Below are 22,441 nucleotides of genomic sequence, written 5' to 3'. Positions count from 1 at the left end.
AGCTAAGCGGAATTTTTGGCAAATTTTAGTATATCCTGGAGAGTTAAAATTATTTCAATCACTAAACAATTAGTATGATTTTTTAATAAAAAATTTATCAATAATCAGCCTTTTAAATAAGGTGGTTAGTTAAGACCAAATCATTTATTAATTCTAAACTATTTTTTCAAGGTGGTTAGTTACAAAATCTTTGCTTTTAGGACTTCAAAGGCACGCAGCCCCCGCACTCTCCATTAAATAACTCTATTTAGAAGCATTTGAGTCGCCAAAATAGTCATTAATTTTTGCATAAGAATATATCACATTTGCAGAAAAAGCTTGTATTATGATAAATTGTCAACATCACATGTCATACAAAGGAAAAAAAATAAAATATACAAAGCAAAAAAAAAAATATAAAAGAATAATTAATTTTTTTTACAAAAAAAGAGTAAATATTACGTGGCAGCGCATGTAGACCACTGTCTAATACAAATCTGGGCGTGAGTTTATAAGGGGCTAGATATTTTACTTTTAAAAAGTTCAAGGGGGTGATAGGACCTCCGTAAAGAATAAGTGTGTAGTTGGGAATTCAAGCTTAGGGGGGCTTTTGGCTATTTCTCTTTCAAATAGTCATAATAATCACATAATCTCCCATATAAAAGTTTCAAATATTTACCATTAAAAGTACGAGTTAATATCTTAAAAGGTCACTCAATTTTAAAAATTTTCTAGCAAAGTCATTAAACTTTGTTTTGTATCAATAAAATCGCTCAACTTAAACTTTTGTATCAATAAAATTAGTTAACTAAATTTATCATTAAATTTTTTTTATATCACAAAATAGTATATATTTTTTTTATGTCAAGTGTACATTAACGAAATCTAATTACCATGCATTTAGTTAAGGAACAAATTAAGGGCTCCTGGGTTGGATCTATATCACGGGTAAAATGTTGATTTAGTGTGTTAATTCTATTAAATTAAGTGCATACAATAATAATTATTATAAATTAAGTGAATACAATAATAATTATGGCTGTCACCTTTTATTTGCAGTGAAAATTTTGTAATTAAACTTCATTAATAAATGTATACATGGCTCAAAAATAACTACGAAAAGAAAAAAAAAATCTCGTGTAAAAACGCGCAAACTAATTTGATTATCAAACTTCTCCATATTCACTGCTATTAGTTAGGTTTAAGACTTTAACAATTTTAATGATAAATGTAGTTAAATAATTTTATTGATACAAATATTAAAGTTGAGTAATTTTATTGATATAAAATAAAGTTTAATAACTTAATTATAAATTTTCAAAGTTAAGTGACCTTTTAAGATATTAACTTTTAAAAGCATGGAATCCGAATTTTGAATGGGGAGCCAAAAAAAATTCTCATTTCAAATAGTTTAAGGCAAAATTGAAGGGAAAAAATGACCTATTTTTCTTACTTTAGAGTCATAGTTAATAAGAAGAGTATTTTAAGCTATTTTGATAGTTAAAAGAATATTTAATAAGTTATCAAATAATAACATCGCTTCTCTACTTTAAGCGTGTTTTTTTTGTCTTATAACTAAAAATTTTCTTTCTCCCTTTTATCAATCAAACACCATTTTTTTCCTCTTGAATTGGTAAGTTTCATAAATCTTTTCAAGTTTTTTTTTATATTAATAATTTTCTTGTATTGACTGTGTCAAGAACACTGTTTGTGTATTGATGTTTATCAAGGTTTTGAATGAAAAAAATTATAATTCAAATCATGATTATTAAAACTTTCAAAACTTTTTTTTATCAAAAGTGATATATTTTGTTGAAATGAAACTTTTATGATATTTTATTAATTTAATGTTAATTTCACATGCACATTCATATATTAAAAACAAACAACATTAATTATTTAGTGTTCAGATTTAGAGACCACATCTTAATATTTAGATGTGTATTCGGATCAAAACACCTAAGTCTTAATGTAAATCTTAATATTCAAATATGTATTCAGATTCAGACCTCTTAATCTTAATAGAAACAAATGAGGCCTTAGTGTACGAAGCTTTACTATCCTAATTTTATCTAACAAAAGACAATTATGAACGAACCACACTAAAAAGAAGAAAATATTATTAGCACATGCCAAAAAATTATTCGGTTATTTGTTTTTCTTTTAAGCAATTCATACATAGACTCAGTTACTTTAATTGAATAAGGGATAGAGATCGATTACTTTTCTGCTATCAAAAGCAGTTTATTGTTTATTGTTATAGCCGATAAAGTTAAATTACTTTAATACGTAAAAAAATAAATAAATCTTTATTATGATCTAGGGTAAAATTTAGTGAGTCTTGAAAAATTGAACATTTTTTAGGTTGTCCATAATTTACGCGAAATATTATTTTTCCTTTGAAATCAACATTTTTTCTCCTTCCTTTCTTTCATTTCCTTCCTTGTTTTAAGCTCGTTTACTCCCATATGTTTTTCCCAAATAATAGAAAAACAAAAAGATCCCTAATGATGAAGGCTTTTCATAATCTCTTTTCATTCAAAAAGGTGTGTTTTTTCTCCTTGTTTATGCATTTTGTTTCATGAATTTTTATGATATTTCTTTCTAAATGAATAACCAATTGAAGCATCTTTTACATTGTTTGACTCATACAATTTTTTTTCCAAGTATCCCAAAAAAAAATGTTAGTTACTAATTGTTTTTATATCTTTATTTAGAATGGGAATGGTTGAAAAATTGGTTTAGGCTTTGATAAAACAGTCTCTTTATCTCATGTTATTGGTCTAACATAGGAAAAAGGAACTGAGAAGGTTAGAATTATGACAAGTCTTTTTCTTAGATCAAAGTGCATGAAAGACATAAAGAAGAAAAAGATGCACTTTTCCATCATTGAATATAGTGGTGATATGTAATCTTAAAAGTATAATTTCTTCTTCTTGCAATTAATACTGGTATTTGTAATGTGCAAAAGTAAATAGATAAATTTCTCAAAGTAGTAGTTTTATCTTGCATGCCCTCTTTTTTAGCTTTGGTTAATAACTAAAGAAGATACATCAAAATAACCATTATATATGAATTGAGGCAAAATTAATAAATGAAAAAGAATCCTCTACCTAAGCTATTTAAAAGACTTGTGTAAGATGTGTCTATTATATACAATTTTTGCGTTCAATATATATAAGTTTTAGTTCAAGCTAACGCAGACTCAGAATTTGAGTGCGTCCAAAAGTGCCTAAGGCCATGACGAGTGACAAAATAGCCCCAATTTAGGAGATATGTTTAAAAGGTCCTTTTAAAATATATGATAGTTTTTCAAAGGTTAACCTAATAAGACAGGTCCGACCCAGAGTACATATGTCTAAAGGAAAATCCTCTAACAAGTTAAAGCAGTTGTGCATGTGTTCAACATATTATCTTCTAGATCACTTTATCGACTAAATATTTTATATATCGTTATTGAATAAAAGTTTTTTTAAAAAAAAAACAACATATCTGGTGCCTGCGTTGGAACTTTGACTAAATCGGATCGCATACTGCAGGACCCATTTGGTGTGGCGATTCCAAACATTATTGAACAACATCTCTTTCGTTTTGCAGATATAGAATCTATTATAGACAAAGGCAAAAAGAATGGCAACAAGAGCAAGAGAGCCAGCTCCTGCAGGGAAGGAGAAGAGAGGAACATCACCAATACATCACCAAAGAAGCACAACAAACACATCAAAAACAACATCAACTGTTAGAAAACAAACTGATTCAACATTAACAACTAGTTCCTTGAACAAGAATGTTCCTAGCTACCTCAAACCAACAATTACTCAAGCTAAGAAGTCTGCATCTTCAGGTGACCTGCACAACAGTCACAGTACCAAAACTTCTAATCTAGCTCGAAGAAGATCATTCGATAATAAGCCTCCCCTGCATTCTTCCTCACCAAAAACCCGAATTTCCCCCAGTCCTAAGGAGAGAATTCCTCGTTCATCGTCTTCTTTATCAACCAAGACTTCCACTTCCCAGAAACCCCTTTTGGATAGATTATCAAAAACTACTACTAGTAAGGATGCCATTGGCAAACAACGCGGTGCTGGCCTAAATTCTAGGCCAGTGACCAAAAGAAAGACGACCACAACCACAACCAGGAAGCATGATAGTGCTAGTGGTTCAACTACAAAAGCATCAGTAACAGCAAATTCTCCAGATATAGCTCAGAATGTCCTTTCTCATGAGGGTGAACAGTCAGAACCAGAGGATCATCAAGAACTAACAACTCATGAAACGGAAAAGGAAACCACCATAAGTGACAACGAAATGATTGCTGATTCTGATGCAGGGGAGCATGAGAATGACAATGAAAATGAAAACGATTCAGCCACAGAGGATCATATTGAAGAACTTAGTAATGAAAATGTAAACAGTGCTGAATTGAAGGACATCAACGCTCCGGATGAATCAGCCACACTAGTGGAAAATCCAGAAACCAAAATTGAAGAACCAGAAGAAATCAACAATGAGCCTAATGAACCTGATTTATCAGAGAAGGAAAAAGAAGAAACCGTTATAAATGCAACAGAGGAGAATCAAGAATCGAAAGAGGAGGACGAAGAAACAAACCAAGAGAAAGAAACTCCCATAGTAGAAGAAACTGAAAGTCTCAGTCCCAAGCAAGCTGAAGTCGGTGTAGAAGAAACTACAGAAGCAGAACCAGTGAAAAATACGAATGTAGCATCATCAAAATCTCTACATCACGTGGTGCAAGGTAAGAATAACGAATCTGTGGTTTCAAATAATGTAATTGAAGAGACTGCAACCAAACTTAGGGAGCAAAGGAAGAACAAAGTGAGAGCACTGGCTGGTGCTTTTGAAACTGTCATCTCCCGGCAAGACCACAAATGAGTTTTCATCTAATGTTTAAGTTTGTGAATCGTTTCTTGTTGTATGCTTACTGTAGTTATCCAAAAGCAATACTGTACTGCATTGAATTCTTCAAGTGGGAATAGTAATTATTTTTCATATATGATGTGAAATAGTGGGCAATAATTATTTTCTATGCTACTTTTATAAGCTTTAACACTATTTATATAACATGATTATGACAAAAAAGGGCAGCAAGATACAAATTTGTTATGCAATGTCTTGAAAAGATGAGAAAAATAATTACCTTGTCAGGGATCACGTAATTGACTGATATATTTATTGCATCGCATGTATTGTCACGCTTAATTGTCAACAACGGGGTCTGATCTTCATTAGCAATTTATGACATGAGCTCTTTTACTTACAACAGACACGCTATAACATGAATAAACGCAGCAGTTTTTATTATTCAATAGACACTTAGAAACCACAGGGAAGTCCATTTACGATACAAGTTGTAGGCTCTTTTAAGAAATTTTCTGGTCTTGGTAGTACATTGAATCTCAGGATGTGAACTAGAAACTGATGAAATTTGAACAAGATATAGAAGTGGAAGTTCTAAAAATTAGGTTTATAATTCGACCAAGATTGAAGACAAAAGCAAAACCGTCATCACAAGTGGTTTTTCGCTAATATTTATACCATTTAGAAATACAAAATTGTGCTTGAAAAGAACGAAAATAATACAAGGGAGATAGAGTGAATACATAAGTTGAATTTTCCACTTCTTTGTAGTGTTTTTCATTTTCAAATTATATAGTCTGATGGATGTTCTGATAACATATTAAATTTTGGGATCATCTCATTTAAAAAGAGCGATGAGGAACCTGTTTTTCATTAATGCTGGTACAGTCAAAGCTCTTCCATACCCACAGATGGTACACATTTAGTTTTTTAGTTGTCTCAACAACTCCAAAATTTGCATATACTGTGAATATTTCTGTCAGGCCCAGCACCAACATTATATAAAGTTGAACAGATACTCAAACCATTCAAAGTCAATAGTATTGCAATCTAGCACGCAATAAGTGACGCACGAAAAACTCAGCAGCCCAAAAGAAATGATAGCCTACTCTACAGTGGGAAAAGAGTAAGTTCATGCAAATTTCTTTTCTCGAGGTATACTATCTACAAATTTCAATATGTTCTCTACAGGCAGAAGAATATTGAAGACTTAGCTCTGATGAAGCTGGAGCAAGCTTATATAGCTGTTCAGATGTAAAAACTCCGACAGCCCTTACACTGGAGCTGTAAAACATTCCGCGCACATTTTCGTATTTTGCAACAATAACCATTTTGTACTTCTTCTCTAGCATTAGATCAATAACACGACCAATGGATGTTGAGGTTGTCACAGAAGGAGGTGGACTTCTCATCATGGCTGAAAGCGGCGCATCCAGCTGCAACAACAGGTATAATAACATTAGAAGAACTCCGCAACCCAAGTGTGTCATCTCTGAGCAGACAACCAAATTAACTACTCAATAAAGCAATGGACACAGGAATTCAGAATATTAGTTTCTGTTTTTATTTTTCTTTTACGTTTCACAATGAACTCGAGTAATTTTTCTGAGATAACAAGTTCAGATCAAATTCACATGAACAGCAAACAGAATGAAGAATGAGAAATAGTCCATGCAGCCTGAAACAAAGGCGTGGAACTGAGAAAATGCCAACCACATAGCAGTGTCTTTGATCTAGGATAGCTGTCCTTATATTTAACTCTTAGTAATCTGATGGTCATTGGTCATTCATCTTCCACCTAGTGTCAGAGAGATTAGAAATAAAGCCCAAATTTGTAAAGTGGCTTTGCAACGCTCTTGTTAGTTTTCTCAGCTTCATTGCACTGTAAACACCTAGATGCTATATGAATCCTCTCCTTTATAACCTTCACAGAGTGATGCAAGCTCTCCTCACTACCAACCACGTAAAACATGTTACCTTGTTTGGGCCAGGCTTTTTCCAGACCTGTTTCCAGGGGCCTGATTTGTAAGCTGGCTGCACCTTCAGGTCCTTCCTATACAGCCTGTTACTAGTGAATTTACTATCATTGTCATGCTTCCACTTTATAGTATCAGGTTCTGGGGAAACACCTTCAAACCCGCTTCAGTTTTGCAAAAGTTCTGCCACTCTCTCCACTTCCCAGTCATTCACCGTCTTTTAAAAGAGATGTTCCAACCTTAGGGGGGGCCCATCTCAGCAACCGTTGCATCTGAATTGGTAGAGAGGGAGAAAAGTTCTGGATACGTACTCATTAAAATCTCTTGTCTATCTATATCTATTTCCAGAAGACAATCCTGTTGCCATTACGGCACTACCTTAGTTGCTATTTTTCTTCAGATTCAAAACTCATCAAGCAGACTTGCTTGTTTCCTTCTAAAACCCCCTTCAATACTAGAACAACTATGGACCCACACATTAATGATGCTTCTGCATATATTTCTTCACATTGAACTAGCTCACTCTTTGAATCTGTGCATTGAGCAGTAGATATCTCTTCTTACATGTCATAATCTTAAGCAGCTTTCATCATCTGATCCACTATTGAACTTTCTCATATACTAGTCTTCTGGAGTTTGATGTCATGTAGAAGCAGATAACTCTATCTCTATGTGAGGTAGACTGATAATTGCTTGAAATGAAGACCAATACTTCCCACCTTAGTCATTTGACTCACTTCTATTTTTTCAAACTGTCTGGATAGGATCAACCAGTCATTTTCAAGGGACAAGGAGGTTGACCTCATCTGTCAGGACTGACCATAATTTCCTCTCCGTTGAAGTTGGAGAAAGTGTAAGGGATGAACAATGCAGAATTAATAAGAGGTGTTTCTGTTTTCCTGCTTAGTTCCTTGGGTTAGAAAAATGATAATTCCTTGTCTTGGGTTCTATAAGCATCCAGAGAAAGGCTCTCGTCCGTCTGCAAGGATGCCATTGACTGGATGAAATCGTTCAGAAAGGAGCCACTTAAGCAGTAACTGGGTCCCATGCACCATCTTGAAAAAAATGTCCTATAACTTGCTAATTGAGACATAGTAAGGACATTGAATTAAAAGAACCTTTGTGGCTTTTATTTCAGAGTCTAAAACTCAAGTTTTAAAAATTGGGTAGGAGGGACTCTTTTTTAATTAGAGTACTAATGAAACATTTTTAAAATCCCAAAATTTTCTTATTTACATAAACCCCTCTTCAGCTAATTCAATCCCTGCCCACAGCTAATTCAATAGCTCATCACTAAAAACTCTATGTTCTTAAGGATATATAATCTTATTATCCGGCATGAATATGGTAGTGATCAGATTTCCACATCCGGGATAAAATTCCCAAGCAAGCTGCTAATAGATAAATAATCTCTACAACACCTCAAACATACAATGTCAATGTAACCAAATGATAAAGATATTACGAAGGTAGAGTTGTAGCGGTAGAAGAGTGTATAATATTTCAGAAGCACACCAAGAAAAACTAGAGAATAGAGTTGTGCAGTGAATAAAGATAGCTGAATAGATCATAGAAGTCGAAGATAAAGTACCTCATTGCAGTCTTCACAATGCAGTATTCCAACACAACTTCCCCAATCATCTATGACTGGAACTGTCGAATCCCTGAAGAAACGCATGACCACTTGCTTTAGTTTCAGGGTAGCTTGCAGAGGCTGTGCTTCAGTAAATGGAACCATGATATGCTCAATAGTATCACGTATTGACACCTGTACCAGGAAAAAGACGAAATTGTCCTATCAATAGTTTGTATCACAACAGCATACTCAAACGTGATCTCACAAGTGAGGTCTAGGGAAGGTAGATGTCCGCAGACATTATCCATACCTTTTGAGGCAGAGAGGTTGTTTCTGATAGACCCTCCCCTCAAGAAAAATATTTCAAAACAGGTTTAAACAATACAAGGTGAAAGAAGCTCTATTGAATTACTAAGAAAAGAGAAATATTGACAGCAAAAATAGTAAAATATAAGTAACCAGTAGTTTATATACATTTTTTGAGAAAGTTAACTGGTATTATAAACAGAGAAGTACACCAATAGTGAACTCATGTAGTAATTACATCAAAAGTATAGGGGTTGTCAAAAAGAATCTAAACACTTATCTCCCACATAAACTATCTAAGAATAGGGTGATGTCCCCAGGATCCTTGGGAATAGTATGAATACGCCAAAAGTAGAAGGTCACTAAACAATTCATTTTAATGCTTTGGAAAGCGATACTCTTGTTCTCCAAACATCTCTGATTTCCCTCCCTCCATATTGTCCACCAGATGCAGGAAGGGACAATCTTCCATCTCTCCTTGTGTCCAGACTGATTTCCATCTCTATTCCGACATGCTAGGACTTCTGCAGTATTTCTACGCAAGGTCCATGTGATACCTCTCAAGTTAATGAAATATTTCCATAGTTTCTCAGTCACTTTTCCAAACACTACGATCAGACTGAACATGGTCAACTCTATTATCTTTAGAGCAATCTATGGCACAAACTCAGCTTCTACAGCACTTACCTAATTCTCCACACAAACTCAGTCTCGGAGCAGAAAAGCAAATATTACAAATACCATCGTGATGAGTATTTGAAACAGAAGAAGTACTGAAAGCTCATCTCTACCATAAGTAGAAATACAGTGCTTGCCTGGCAAACAAAGGAATTAGTTGACATCAATGGTTCTGAGAGTGCAAAATGGGATTGTGTACCTGTGGTAGTATGCAAGGACTAAATATAGAAACACTGCAACCAAGTAATGCTTCAATTCGCAGAGCAACCTGCAATAGTATTAAACCATAATATAGGTCGGTGGCGTGAAAGATATGAAACAATTATGAATAGGAAGTCCAAGGATCAAAACAAGTACCATGTGAAACATCAAACAGAAGGAACATCTGAAACTAGAGAGAGAAAGGGAACTAAAAAAAAAAAGCTATTTGATGTCTCTAAGCTTCTGGTTGCCTGGTTTGCTTGAAATCTACACACTCTTACCTAGTTATGTGAATATATCTTATGGATATTAAGATACTGCATAAGATCTAAATATTAGAAAGAAAAAAAAACCATCTCTGATTCAATTGATAAATCTCTATACCTAGGAATCACAGGAGAATTAATCGCTCAAAAAATATAAAGAAGATCCTTCAATATTGGCAAACTAATGTGTTTAAGATATAAAAGCTTTTAATCTTAAACTACCTGAAAGCATAAGAAACTACAGCTTGAATGAGGAGAAAGTATTGTGTATTAGCACTTCCACATATCTCAGCTTCTCTTATGAGGCTGAGGAGAACTTGGAAGTCTTAGACTCCAAGTCCTCTCAATCAATGTATCAGGATAGTTGTTTCTGATCTTGCCTCAATTCTACGTGAACTTTGTGAACCTCCATATGTTATATTTTGCTCCCCTGTTTCAAGATGTGGGTCTAGGGAAGAGTAATGGCGTACTTGTTGCACAATGGTCACTTCTTACAGGTTGCTGGAAACACCAGTTTCATACTGGCCCCAACATAGATTTGTTAGAGGTGATGGCCAAAAAGATTCCAAGGGAACAAAGTTCCAGCTCTAGACAGATTTACTGTGATTTTATTAATTCTTAAGTTACTTTTTTATGTGGAGAGCTGTCAAGGATGACATGTAGAATACCATCAACCACTATATAGATATGATTGCTAGGATAAATCCAAGTGCAATTTCTAGAGCCCTTATTTTGGAAAGCTTGGCAGTTGGCACTACATGTGCCTCATGAAGTTGAAAAACGCTAAGCTTAAGCACAAATTGAATCTAGCATATCATAAAGGAGCCAATTGAATTGGGTTATCAAGAAAGAAGGAGCTAAATAATTATAATCGGAACTCAAATAAATGAAATTATTAGAGACTAAGGCTTACCATTCCACCCCGACTAGCCCATGGTATTTGCTTCCATTTCTCAACATTGCCTTTCATGTATTGTAGGGCCAAATCCAACTGAAAAAGGACAGTTGAGTAACAATTAGCATAGATACTCATTGGAAAAAAATTAGCAAAGGTATTTATAATAAAAAAATTATACACAATATGGTGGATCCAAGACATGAGAAGTGCTCTTTTTGAAACATATTTAAACTTTAAAGATGAGATATAACAAGTAGAATAGATGACTGATCTCATAAAAATATGTAAACTATATTGATGCAAGGTTGTTGCAAGCCAACTTGATACCGTTACGAACAGACGTCCTAAGTTCAAGTCTCACTGCTATGCTAACCCATCAATAAAAATATTTTCAAGTGCTTAATTCAAAGGAAAGAAATAGGTCACAAGAGGCATGTTGCAGACCTAAGAAAAATATATGAACTAATCATTCTTCAACGATCAAACCATTTAGATGAGACAGTTCACAGAATTGAACAAAAAACAAAAGGCTTAAAAAGTTACTACTTTTTAAAAGTTACCATTATCAAAAAAGAAGAATAGTACTTTAATGTCAGTTTGAGCAACCAACCAGAAAGTCATTCAATGAAAACCAGAATGTATAATAGAGGAAGAACAATGATAAATTCATGCCGAAACAAATAAATGAGCCTCTGCGAACACTTAATATAGCAACTGCTTGAGGTTATCACTCATGATTTTTGAAAGAAAAAATGGATTATTTAAAGACAAAAAAGGTTTAGACATAAAGAGAAATAACCAGATAATAGTATCCACTATCTGCTCAAGTTAAGTAGAAAAGTCCAGGTTTAGACATTAAGAGAAAACCAGTTAATAGGATCCACTATTTGCTCAGGTTAAGTTAGAAAATGCCTTCACGATGGTCAGAAAATTGCTAAAATTGATTTAGCCCAGAAAGAAAATGGGAAATAAATTACTGTTATTTAGTTGCGATCTCAGACTATCTTGAAAGTTGCAATACTGAAGGAATTACCACTATCATAACGAAGAGCTCAAGTAACTCTAGACAACAATATATGTTCCACTTCCCCTGGAATTCATCTTACTGGACTGTTATATATGTTCCACATTCGTGGAAATCATTGACATTGTTCTTGATTTATGAAAAGTGGTTACACTAAGTGCTGTCGACAAAATAACTTAATCAATTGAAAACTAGGCAAAATAAATTGGAGAAATCGAATTTTGTGGAGGTGAAAGGAGGATAATCCCTCCCAGATTTTCTGCCGGAATCATTGATGTTTGGCCAGAATCAAAGATCCTGCTTTCAATTCCCAGTGTTTCGTTAGATTTTTCCTCCCTTGATTTCTCCGTCACAGAGATTGCTTGCAGATACCCCCTTGCACTGCTTCTACTGCTGAGTTTCAAGACTTATGGCACCTTAAACGAGCTTTTGACAACACTGGGACAAACTGCTATTGACTGCTTCACCTATCTAATGTATTATGGTTAGCTTGGAAACATTAAAGGAAGACCATCATCCAGTGGAGTGAAAAGCAGTTAGAAAGTGGTCACTTCACTGCTTAAAGCAAGGTTAGGCGAGCAAGTGGCACTTCTAAGGTGTTAGGCAAAGCTACTTCAATGAAGCAGTCATCCGTGTACAAGCAGATAAGGATATTATGTCACTCATGACTGGCCGGATTATGTAGTATCTAGTATTAGTACTAGGACTACCGCCATGGTCCAAGTGTATGCAGAAAGTACCTGTCCATTGCTCAATGCTGCCTCCATTAGGAGATGATCAGCCTCTTCATTAACTTTAGAGGTGATTGTTCCGGATGAATCTAGCCACATGCGTCCATGCAGTTTTTTAACCATTTCATACTCTCCTCTAACAGCAAAAGCACGCATCAGAGCAAGGAAAAGATGAGGCTTTGGCCTCAAGCTAGAATCTTCTCCAGCTTTCTTTAGTAGTTCCCCATACACAGTCAGAGCGCCTATCATATTGTGCACAAATATTCAATATACAAAGTGACAATGGAGGTAGCAGAAAAATCATCAACACAATTATAGTGTTTTCTTGAGAATAATCAACACAGTTATAAGTTATAACTTACATACTCTTTTCTTTAATTAGTTAAAATTGCACATTATAATGACGAAAGCAAAATTTTGATGGTACAAGAGAAATTATTGATCAAGTTGCGCTGTAGATATACTTTCTTTCTTTCTTTTAAACTATCAAAATCTATTTTTTTTTTCCTTTTATTGAAGTCGTCCATGCATCGGAAAATATAAAATGGATAACTATGATGCAGGAAACAAAGGAGAACACGGATATTCATGAGTGAGATTCAGGATAGTGAGTACGGATAAATTAAGCAAGGGATTTACAACTTGACGGTCCAGTCATTCAAGGAGGAATTTAAGCCTTATCAGCAAAAACAATACCGTATAAGCTACTTGGAAGAGAATTAAACAACACGACAGTGCACATTGATTTCTGCATTGAAGTATAAATTCCCACAAAAATGTCAACTTCATAGGAGATGGATATGCTGCATACTCATACTACAGAAAACATACTTCATTAAGAGATTAATTCACTCCGCCAGAGTAATTTTGTGCATCAATCTGTTTGGTAATCTGAACACCTAAACCAATTAATGCTGACAAAAAGTCATTAGTCTAGAGCTATAGGAATTTAGGAATACTTTCCATTAGTCTAGAGGTATAGTCATTAGTCTATGGGTTTTTTCTTTCCTGCGCGAGAAAAAAAAGAAGGCATTTGGCACATATTGCAGAATTGATTTACATGAACCCATAATACCAATAACAATAAATACCTAAGCAATTATTAGTTCTTTCAAAATGGACAACACTCAATTCTATAAATGATGATAGATTTAAATGGACTGCATCTATATGCAATATGAGAGGTATTACCAGAGTTGCCTGCTATTGTTAGTTTTTCCATTATATAAGGCACTTCAGTGGACTGACATTCTCCTCACTCTTATGAAGGTGTTACTAACACTTCAGTTAACTTATTTATGTGGGACAGTCCCCAGATATCAGCCTGCCAATGGAAAGAACTGTGGTCAAGACTTATTTATACCTTCTTCTGTATATAGTAATGGTTGACCTGTGACAGCCAGGAGGCCTAGCAACAAGCACCATGTACATGTCTGATATATTGTTGTTATTACTAGATCAAGAAAAATGTCTGATGTATTGTTGTGTGAGAGGTGACACTCTCCATTTCAGCCCAGATCCCAATTGGACTCACAGTTTTGTTCTTTTAAGTACAATCTTGATGCGGACAGAAGCCGCACTGTCATAAATGCTTTAGACTAGTCACAGAGTTAACCACCGTAGAAAGAATCTTGCCAATAAAACTTAACAATGTTTTCTGCACTCTAGCAAGTTTTTCATATTTATCAAAACCTTAGCACAATTCTTTTTCTCGATACTGAATGAATTAAAAATGTGAAATCGCTTACTGATATCACCAAATTAACAGTAGATCTATTGTCTATCTGCATTTTCCAGTGACATGTTATATGAAGTTAACATTCTTAATGGAACATTTGGAGTTTGTCTAACCTTTCTTGTGAAGATTCTTAAGATCCCATTTCATGTTCCCTGATCTGCCAGCTAACAGCCTTTTCGCTACTTTCTTTAAAACCCATGCTTCTTAAACTGAAAGCTCATTATTTGACTATATAACTTTTTAATACAGATACACAGATCTGAATTCTAAACCACTACGCCTCTCAGGGTTTGACTTTTAGAAACTCTGAAACGTAAATGTGGTCTGATTGTCAGAAAATCAAATAGGAAAAAACAATGATAAAAAGGTTCCATTTTTCAAGCACTGATGTTTTAGCGAAACAACTTTCGAAGATTTAAAACATAGACCAGGGAAGCACTGAACTCAAATAATGGACTCCTCCTCAACAGATCACTGAATATGATGATTGGCCAGTAAGGCAGTGACAGGAGGAGTAAACTCATAAAAGTCAAATAGGAAAGCTACTCTTCTTTCTTTTGTTAGTTGTATTTCTACATTTTCTGTCTTGGTTATTTTCACCTGTCCTCTCTACCTACAAGTTAGAGGTAAGGTCGCGTACACCCCACCCTCCCCAAACCCCACTTGTGGGAATATACTGGGTATGTTGTTATTTTTCACTTGTCATAGAGAAATGTATATTTGAGGCGACTTAAGGGATAGGCACTGTTCCTATTTTACTGGACCTACCGAGAGGTCAAACAAATTTCTCTTCTACCACCAACTTATCAAATAGTTCTTGAAAGTTTCTCGATGCTAAAATTTGTGGTAATAGAACTCTGTGCATGATTTCTGTAAAACTACGATGACTCGGTCCCAACAAAATTGTGGTCGGTTGTATGGAATTTCTGTAACCATTCCGCCTTATTCATGTCCATATTATTGCATACTACTCTGGTAAAAATAATTTCAGGCGAATTAGGGAATTTCTAAGAAGGATGTTCACCAAATGTCACACTTATCCCAACATTGGCATATAGTCCCCAGTGGTATGTTTATATGTCACTTCTAAATCAAAAAATTTTGTTTCGAAAAGACTTAGCAATTAACTTTCAAAGTTGATCTCCAAACTGAACATTTTGGTCTTTGTGACCTGATTCGGTTTATCAAATTGTAAGTGGAGGAAACTCAAAGAAAGCTGATATACTTGCACATAGATAGTAGAGTTCACATGACATACATAGTAAATTTTTTGTGGAAGCAATTAGTATGCATGCCTTTTAGACCCTTATCTGTAGATGCTAAGATTCAATATGGACAATGTTGTGTTAAATGTTACTTCAGTTTCACCAGTGATAACCACCATATGTTAATTATTATTTGGACTTGACATGAGTTTTTTGAATATACCTCATAACCCTGAGTTGTAGAAGTTTTAGTAATATCTGCATAAAGAATACCTTTTATTGTCCCACAATTTAAGAAGGCATCAATGATTGCAGTGTAAGCAACTCGATCAATATGCAAGTTGTTGGATAATTTCATTTCTATGACAATCTTTTGAACTGAAATGAGATCCTGGGCATGACCAAAACCCTGCAAAAAGGAGCAGAAATTCTAAACACTAACAAGAAATGACAGTAGAGAACCTAATTCATCAATATTAAATGTAAGACCGAACAGGTTTCTGGCAAAGTTTCAATTGAGTCTCTTCCGTTAAAACCATATACTTATCTGGTGAAAGAATTACTACACTGAGAATTTTGATGGAAAAGATGGTATACATTAAGATATATAACTTCGTAAGAATAAAAAGGAATTAAGATCAATAGCACAACATCTCATACTCTCAACTACTGCTCAATCTATCTGAGACCTATTTATCTCAGTACAAGTTCCAAAAGATGATTTTTAACTGTATACGAAATGCATCATGCACACGAACCTTCAGCAACGTAGTGTAGGTAACTACATCCGGTAAAATGTCATCATCAGCAGCAGTTTGTGCTCTGTCCTGCACCATTCAAATATACAGTTCAGATTACAACAATGTTTGCAACATCATCTGAGCAAATAATGAGCTCTAAACTGGCCTTTCGAGTTCAGAGATGAAACCTTCATGCCCTCAAAGAACTGCATTGCAACATCCAACTTTCCAGACTCCACACATGCTAGGATTAGTGTATTATATGTGAGCTTGTCAAGGTTCAGTCCATGTCTTAGTATTTCATCATGCAAACGTAGTGCTACCTCAGGACAACCTGTGTTTATGTAGCCCTGAAATTTAGGAAATGGCTCTGAGAAATAATTTGATGTATGATTTTTTTTATAAAGAATGATAAATGCAGAGATCCAACAAATCTAGAAGTTAAACTTGTGGGTAAGCAGAAGACCTTCATCAATAAGTTGTAGACCAAGACGGATGGATATCCGCCCTCGTGAAATACAAAACCATAACGTGCAAGAAGACCATTAGCACGGCGTAGATCCCCTGCACTAGAAAGGCAGAAGTAAAGGAGGTATATTAAGTAAGCCAAGACATAAATCTTGACACAAACAACTATATCCAATAATTAAGCACCACCTGGCATTTGTGTGGAAAGCATTCAAGAAGAAAGAAGGGAAATAAAATGACAAGTTACTAGAGAAAGTAAAGAATGATAAAGAGTCAAACTCTTGTTTTATTTTCTTCCACAAATTCATAGTCATCTCATTCTGGAAAAGCCCTCGCATGATACTTGATGCTATAATGAGGCTAGTGCTAGAAAAACTATCTCAGATTTTATTTTTTTAACAATTGGTAAGTAGTATTCAAATGCTGGCCGCCATCAAAAAGGGTTACAACCATGACCCAAACAAAACTTACAAAGCTTCCAATCAGCTCTATGATTTGATCTACATCTACATAATTGTTTACACCAAAAACAATTATATATAGCTGATGTAAAGATACAAAACAATTCCAAAAATAAAAGACAGACCTGATTTCAGTTCGGCCAAAAGGTCAGCAAAGTAAATCAACGGAATGGAATAACAAGACCTTAGGGAATCATCAAAAAAGAAAAATGACATCCTTCAAGGGTTACTGGATTTAAATGGGCTGGCAGAAAGTAGAGAGTTGAAGGAAGAAGAATTCTACCAAAGAACAAGGATGCAGGGCTAGAGATGGAGTTACACAAGGTGGAAGAACATGAAGAGATCTCCAAAACAAAAAAATCTAAGTGTCTGTGACTAAAGTAATGTAATAAAAATTAGTTTCTTCCAAAAGATGGGCAATATCCTCGGAAGACATAACCACATTGATAAACTATAAACGGAAAAAGGTGCCCTAGAAGTCAAAGAGCATATCCTAGAATTTATTTACGAATTTGCACAAGGATCCAGAGATAAGAAGACCAACTTTCAAGACCCCAAATCTTCCACATATTTTAGAAGATGAAAATTTTGGTGCAAAATGCAGAATGTATATTATATATGTAGCTTTCTAAGATTTTCTTAGTTTACCGTCAGTTTAGACTAGATAGGAACTGAAGTTTTTTTGTAAGGTTCCTAGATACAAAACCTATTTCTTTTTGTAAGGATCCTGATGTAAGCTACAGCACAATTTGTGTGCTTCTATATTTCAACAAAATGTTAGACTTACTTACAACAACCACAACTACACCTCATGACCTTGATATCATCAGTGAAATCACTTAACTGATTTTCAACCAAGTTGAGGCCGGCTATATGAATTCCTATTTTTCATTTAAGCTCATGATATATCATCATCAAACTAAATAAAATAGAAGTGAAAAATAAGTTATACGTACATACTTAATAGTAATAATTTTTATCAAGAATAATTTTTTAAAAAATATGAATTCTCTAACAATAATATTATTAGAAGTTCTCTAACAAGTCTAAAACCTATCCTCGACTAGTAGTTATCACCTATATGGATCTTTTACTTCCATCATCTTCAATCTTTAGCTAAGTTTGTATTGATACCAAGCATTTGTAGATCTTTCGAGATCACTTCCTTCTGTGTAATTTTTGGTTTACCCATCTCTTAACACCTTCACTTGCCATAGTTCCACACCTATGGACCGATGCATCTTTAGGACAGCAGTATTCATATGTTCACTTACTTACCAAAAGAACTCCAATCACAATGTCACTTGAACTTGATAGCTTTAATCAGGAAAATCTAACAATCAACCAGAAAAAGAAAAACATCGATTCAGAAACATATGATGTGGTAATACAAATCCTCTACAATTTTATGGCTCAGATGTCGTGGAGTTACCATCCTTCTTTAAGTAGTAATATCAAATATCGATAAGGGGTTAGTCCTACTCCTACACCTCCAAATATTTCACCAGCAATATAATCTCGGAGAACAATAAAAGCATGTCATGAATTCCATTTACTCCAAGAACAAACTAACCTGCTTCAATAAGAGAATTCAGCAGACCTCTAACAAGGGGCGGTGAAAGTTTTGGACTTCCAGCAGCAGTACCTTGTTCAACAGCCTCAAGTAATTGAAATGCTTGATCAATTCTTCGGGCATCACCCAAACCCTACCAGGAAACATATTTAACATGCATAGATATGTTGAGTACTTCAATTTCCACTATTACAGGCTACAACTTTTAAAATAATTAAATGGAAACCACAGTGTTACAAATACCTTTAAAAGTGTAGCGTAAGTGATATTATCAACACCACAACCCTCTGGGCCAGACATTTCATCAAAGACCCTCAAGGCAGATTCTATATCAGCACAATGAACACAAGCCTGCATCACTGCATTCATAACAATGGTGTTCAACTGTCCATGTCGCTTCTTTGCAATCTCAATTTCCACAAAAATCTAGAGATCAATGAGCAATTTTGAGAGTTAAAACCAGTTGTAAAAAAATTAAGCATTTCAAAAGTAACAGTTCAATTTAGTTTTGTACTACTGCATTGTTTTACATTTTCTTGGTGACTTGTCAGTACATGAAGGTGCTTACAAAGCAAGGAGACACTAATTATGCTTCATAAAAGAAATTCAAACATTCAAGCTACAAAAATATAATAATTTATACCCAAGATTATGCTTCAGGTAGATTTTAGTCTGAGTAAAAAGTTGAGGTAAAGATGCTAAGACCGCCAACATTTTAAAAGACAGGTTAGAACTCCTTAGTGTAACGCAGGTTCTAAACCTTCTAAGTAGATTATGGGAAAAAGTTTTAACTTTTGATAGATCTTCATGCACGTTTTATGTAATGGACATCTATCCAGTAAATCTTTCAAATGCCTTGGGACATCTCAAACATAACTGTCCAAATTATCAGCTGAGTGTCACACAACAATCTGCCACCTTGAGGAATGTTTGGAGTAGTAGAAGATAGTATGTACTAAAAAAATAGGCATAACCACAAGAGAAGAAAACAACAGTAGCTGATGTTATCGTGTTGTAGGCTGCTTGTCAAAGTTTCTACAACAGGGTAGAACTGCAACATAACAATGATAAGTCTTATCAATTCTAGCATTAAGAAGTGCTTCTACTGTGAAAGCATTTCTTCTTAATACTTGGACTAGCCGTATATCCACTCTTCGGAAGAAGCAAATGTTTTGACCATAACTCATATGTTATGTTTCAGTTCAATAATTTACATCAATGATGTAGTATGCCTAGACATTTTCAGTTAATTTTTGTTCCTTGTTTTGAAACTAATAATACATATACTAAGCAGTCTCGATTAAAAAAAAAATCAAATTTAGCAGTAAGAACAGAAATTGAGGGAAAATAACCCTGAGAGAGACCTGGTGGAGTTGCCTTCTGCGCGTAAGATCAACAATGCGGGAAGTTAGTGGTTTTAGATTAGGTTCAGAACGGAAGCGTCTTTTGAATCTGCCCAAATAATACCTTCTGGGCTGACAGCCAGAGACCGGCGAGGAAGAAGAAGAAGACAATGCCGGTCTCTGAAAAGGGTTTTGTTTCTGTTGCTGCCAGCATTTTCTAAAAGGAAACAGAAGCACTAACATATCTCCATGAATATGAGCAGGTAAGGCTTGAAAGTGATGCATTTGGTCCATTGGAAGATTAACCATTGCTCCACATTTGATCGGCGGCAGCAATTGGAGGTTGAAGAGTGAAGGAATTGGGGATTAATGGATAATGTGGAAGAGAGAAGGACAATTGGCGGGTAAAGTGAGGATTCCCAATATTTTATATCATCTACATATCCATTACTTTTTCTTTGTTATTCCTTCTCCTTTTCTAGTGTTTTACGTTGTAACATATATTATCTATTCCACTAACTAATTTTAGATCTAGTGTTTTACGTTGTAACAAATATTATCTATTCCACTAACTAATTTTAGATATACATTTGATATGTTACATGATGCAGTATGCTTAGCTTAGTCGGCATTTTGTCATAAATTTTTAAATATTATTTGGATAAAATTTGATTAAACACGTGTTTGATCTATTTGAGAAATATATTTCACTTTTTAAAAAAAATATGATTTATATCCATAGTTTTTTAAAACTATAAAAATTTATCATAAATTCGTATTACAAATCAATTGAATATTCATTACAATAAATAACAAGTAGTACTCATGACACTAGGGCAATGTGATAGCATGGAGTAGTGCAACAAGCATCATTCCATACATTATGAAGTAGACAAAGCACATGACTTTGTTACCTTGAGCAACAATCATATCATCACTTTCGTATTCAGAGAATATTTCATCACTACTTTGATGTTCACGTAAAAAAATTATGTAATACAACGCAAACAACTACTATAGATGGTGTTTTCGTAAAAGATAAAAGTTTGGTGTAAAAAATCAAATTTCAAAAGATCTCAAATAATGAGAATTAGCCAAAATACTAAGAAAAATATTATTTGGAAATTTAGGATATTTGCCTAATGATAACAAATTGCATGGACATACATTATTTGCCAAATTTCACCCCAAATATTATTTGAAAAACTATGGCCAAACGAGCTCTTAATAAAAAATCAACAGAAGTATTGAAAACACTTTTAAATTTGTCGAGAATTTTAAAGTATATCTTATTAATGTTAGAAGATCGAGAGTAATTTAAGTTTAATTAATTAAATAAACAAAGATTTTTAAGATTTAAAAATAAAATTAATAATCATGTAAAGTTTAAGTGTGTTTATGATGTCTATAATCGAGTAAATATCTCAAAAAGTCACTCAACTTTAAACTTTATTTAGCAAAACTATTGAACTTTTATTTGTATCAATAAAAGCACTCAACTTAGAATTTTCTATCAATAAAATCACTCAACATAAAATTTTATATCAATAAAATCACTCAATTAAATTTATCACTTTAAAAAATATTGACATAACAAAACAAATTAAGTTTTATACATGTTCATGATTTAAATAATAAAATAAATAGCTCAAAATTACCATATCATTATAAAATAAAATAATAAAAAATAAATGTCAATTTCGAGATATTCAAATACAATTTTAACTTTCGTATGATTGTTTCCAGTACAACTTCAAATACATTTTTTTTTAACAAAAAAATCTCTCCAAACGCCAACTTAATGAAAATATTTTCCTATAGATTTAAAAAAAAAAAACTCAAATAAATAACATTGATATAAAAGATTGAGTGTATCAAAATTATTTTGTTTTCTCCAAATTAGTCTATCGAATGTGTCAAACTTTTGTCTGTATACTTTTGGGAATGTTAATTAATACCAGAAATAAAATAAATAATCTACAAGTTTCCGAATTCATAATGATGATGATGAAGAAGCAGTAAGAAATTACGAAAGACAGAAAAGAAGCTGCTGAAAAAATTGCTGTTTTTATCTTTAATTATTTTATGAAATAATAATTTTAATCTATTTATTTATTATTTTAATTATTATGATTATGATATTAAAAAGAATTTATTTTTTCATGTTAATTTTAAGTTTTATAGTGATAAATTTAGTTGAATGATTTTATTGATATAAAAATTTAAATTGAATGATTTTATTGATATAAAATATAATTAAATAATTTTGCTAGATAATTGTCAAAATTAAATGACCTTTTGAGATATTTACTTGTTTCTCCCTTTTGTATTCATTGTATGTTGCAATTACTATATGGATGTTTTTGTTTGATTAATTTTTTTCATTATTTAGTAATTTGA

General features: G+C 33.6%; 2 protein-coding genes across 3 annotated transcripts; one reads left to right on the top strand and one right to left on the bottom strand.

Moving 5' to 3' along the window:
* The first annotated feature begins 2,430 nt into the window (after positions 1-2,430).
* LOC107028444 (suppressor protein SRP40-like) lies at positions 2,431-5,031 on the top strand. Its single transcript, XM_015229518.2, has 2 exons — positions 2,431-2,525; positions 3,577-5,031. Exon 2 carries the CDS (start codon positions 3,610-3,612, stop codon positions 4,870-4,872), a length of 1,263 nt encoding a protein of 420 aa, XP_015085004.1. The 5' UTR covers positions 2,431-2,525; positions 3,577-3,609; the 3' UTR covers positions 4,873-5,031.
* Positions 5,032-5,922: 891 nt separating this feature from the next.
* LOC107028443 (pentatricopeptide repeat-containing protein At5g10690) lies at positions 5,923-20,501 on the bottom strand. Of its 2 annotated transcripts, XM_015229517.2 has the most exons (12): positions 20,063-20,500; positions 18,942-19,124; positions 18,699-18,831; positions 16,663-16,760; positions 16,385-16,546; positions 16,215-16,283; positions 15,730-15,865; positions 12,523-12,755; positions 10,774-10,851; positions 9,593-9,661; positions 8,425-8,601; positions 5,923-6,293 (listed from the first exon to the last, which is right to left on the bottom strand). In XM_015229517.2, exons 1-12 carry the CDS (start codon positions 20,348-20,350, stop codon positions 6,018-6,020), a joined length of 1,902 nt encoding a protein of 633 aa, XP_015085003.1. In that variant the 5' UTR covers positions 20,351-20,500; the 3' UTR covers positions 5,923-6,017. The 2 variants fall into 2 exon arrangements, with proteins under 2 accessions (XP_015085003.1, XP_027774589.1); XM_027918788.1 differs by lacking the exons at positions 5,923-6,293; positions 8,425-8,601 and adding an exon at positions 8,838-9,530 and having other exon boundaries at positions 20,063-20,501.
* Between the last annotated feature and the right edge of the window lie 1,940 nt (positions 20,502-22,441).

The sequence above is a fragment of the Solanum pennellii genome, chromosome 8 (assembly GCF_001406875.1).
Source record: "Solanum pennellii chromosome 8, SPENNV200".
In the NCBI taxonomy this organism is placed as follows: Eukaryota; Viridiplantae; Streptophyta; class Magnoliopsida; order Solanales; family Solanaceae; genus Solanum; species Solanum pennellii.
Note: the sequence above shows the minus strand (reverse complement) of the source record. Positions and strands in the feature narration are given on the sequence as shown.

What these genes read in the sequence shown, in the direction of transcription:
- LOC107028444 (XM_015229518.2), top strand. Translation starts at nt 3,610, where the DNA reads ATGGCAACAAGAGCAAGAGAGCCAGCTCCTGCAGGGAAGGAGAAGAGA.
- LOC107028443 (XM_015229517.2), bottom strand. Translation starts at nt 20,350, where the DNA reads ATGGTTAATCTTCCAATGGACCAAATGCATCACTTTCAAGCCTTACCT. An exon ending in TCTACAACTTATTGATGAAG is followed by an intron (nt 16,547 to 16,662) that starts GTCTTCTGCTTA and finishes CCTAAATTTCAG; the next exon opens with GGCTACATAAACACAGGTTG. An exon ending in AAATTGTGGGACAATAAAAG is followed by an intron (nt 12,756 to 15,729) that starts GTATTCTTTATG and finishes ACAATATGATAG; the next exon opens with GCGCTCTGACTGTGTATGGG.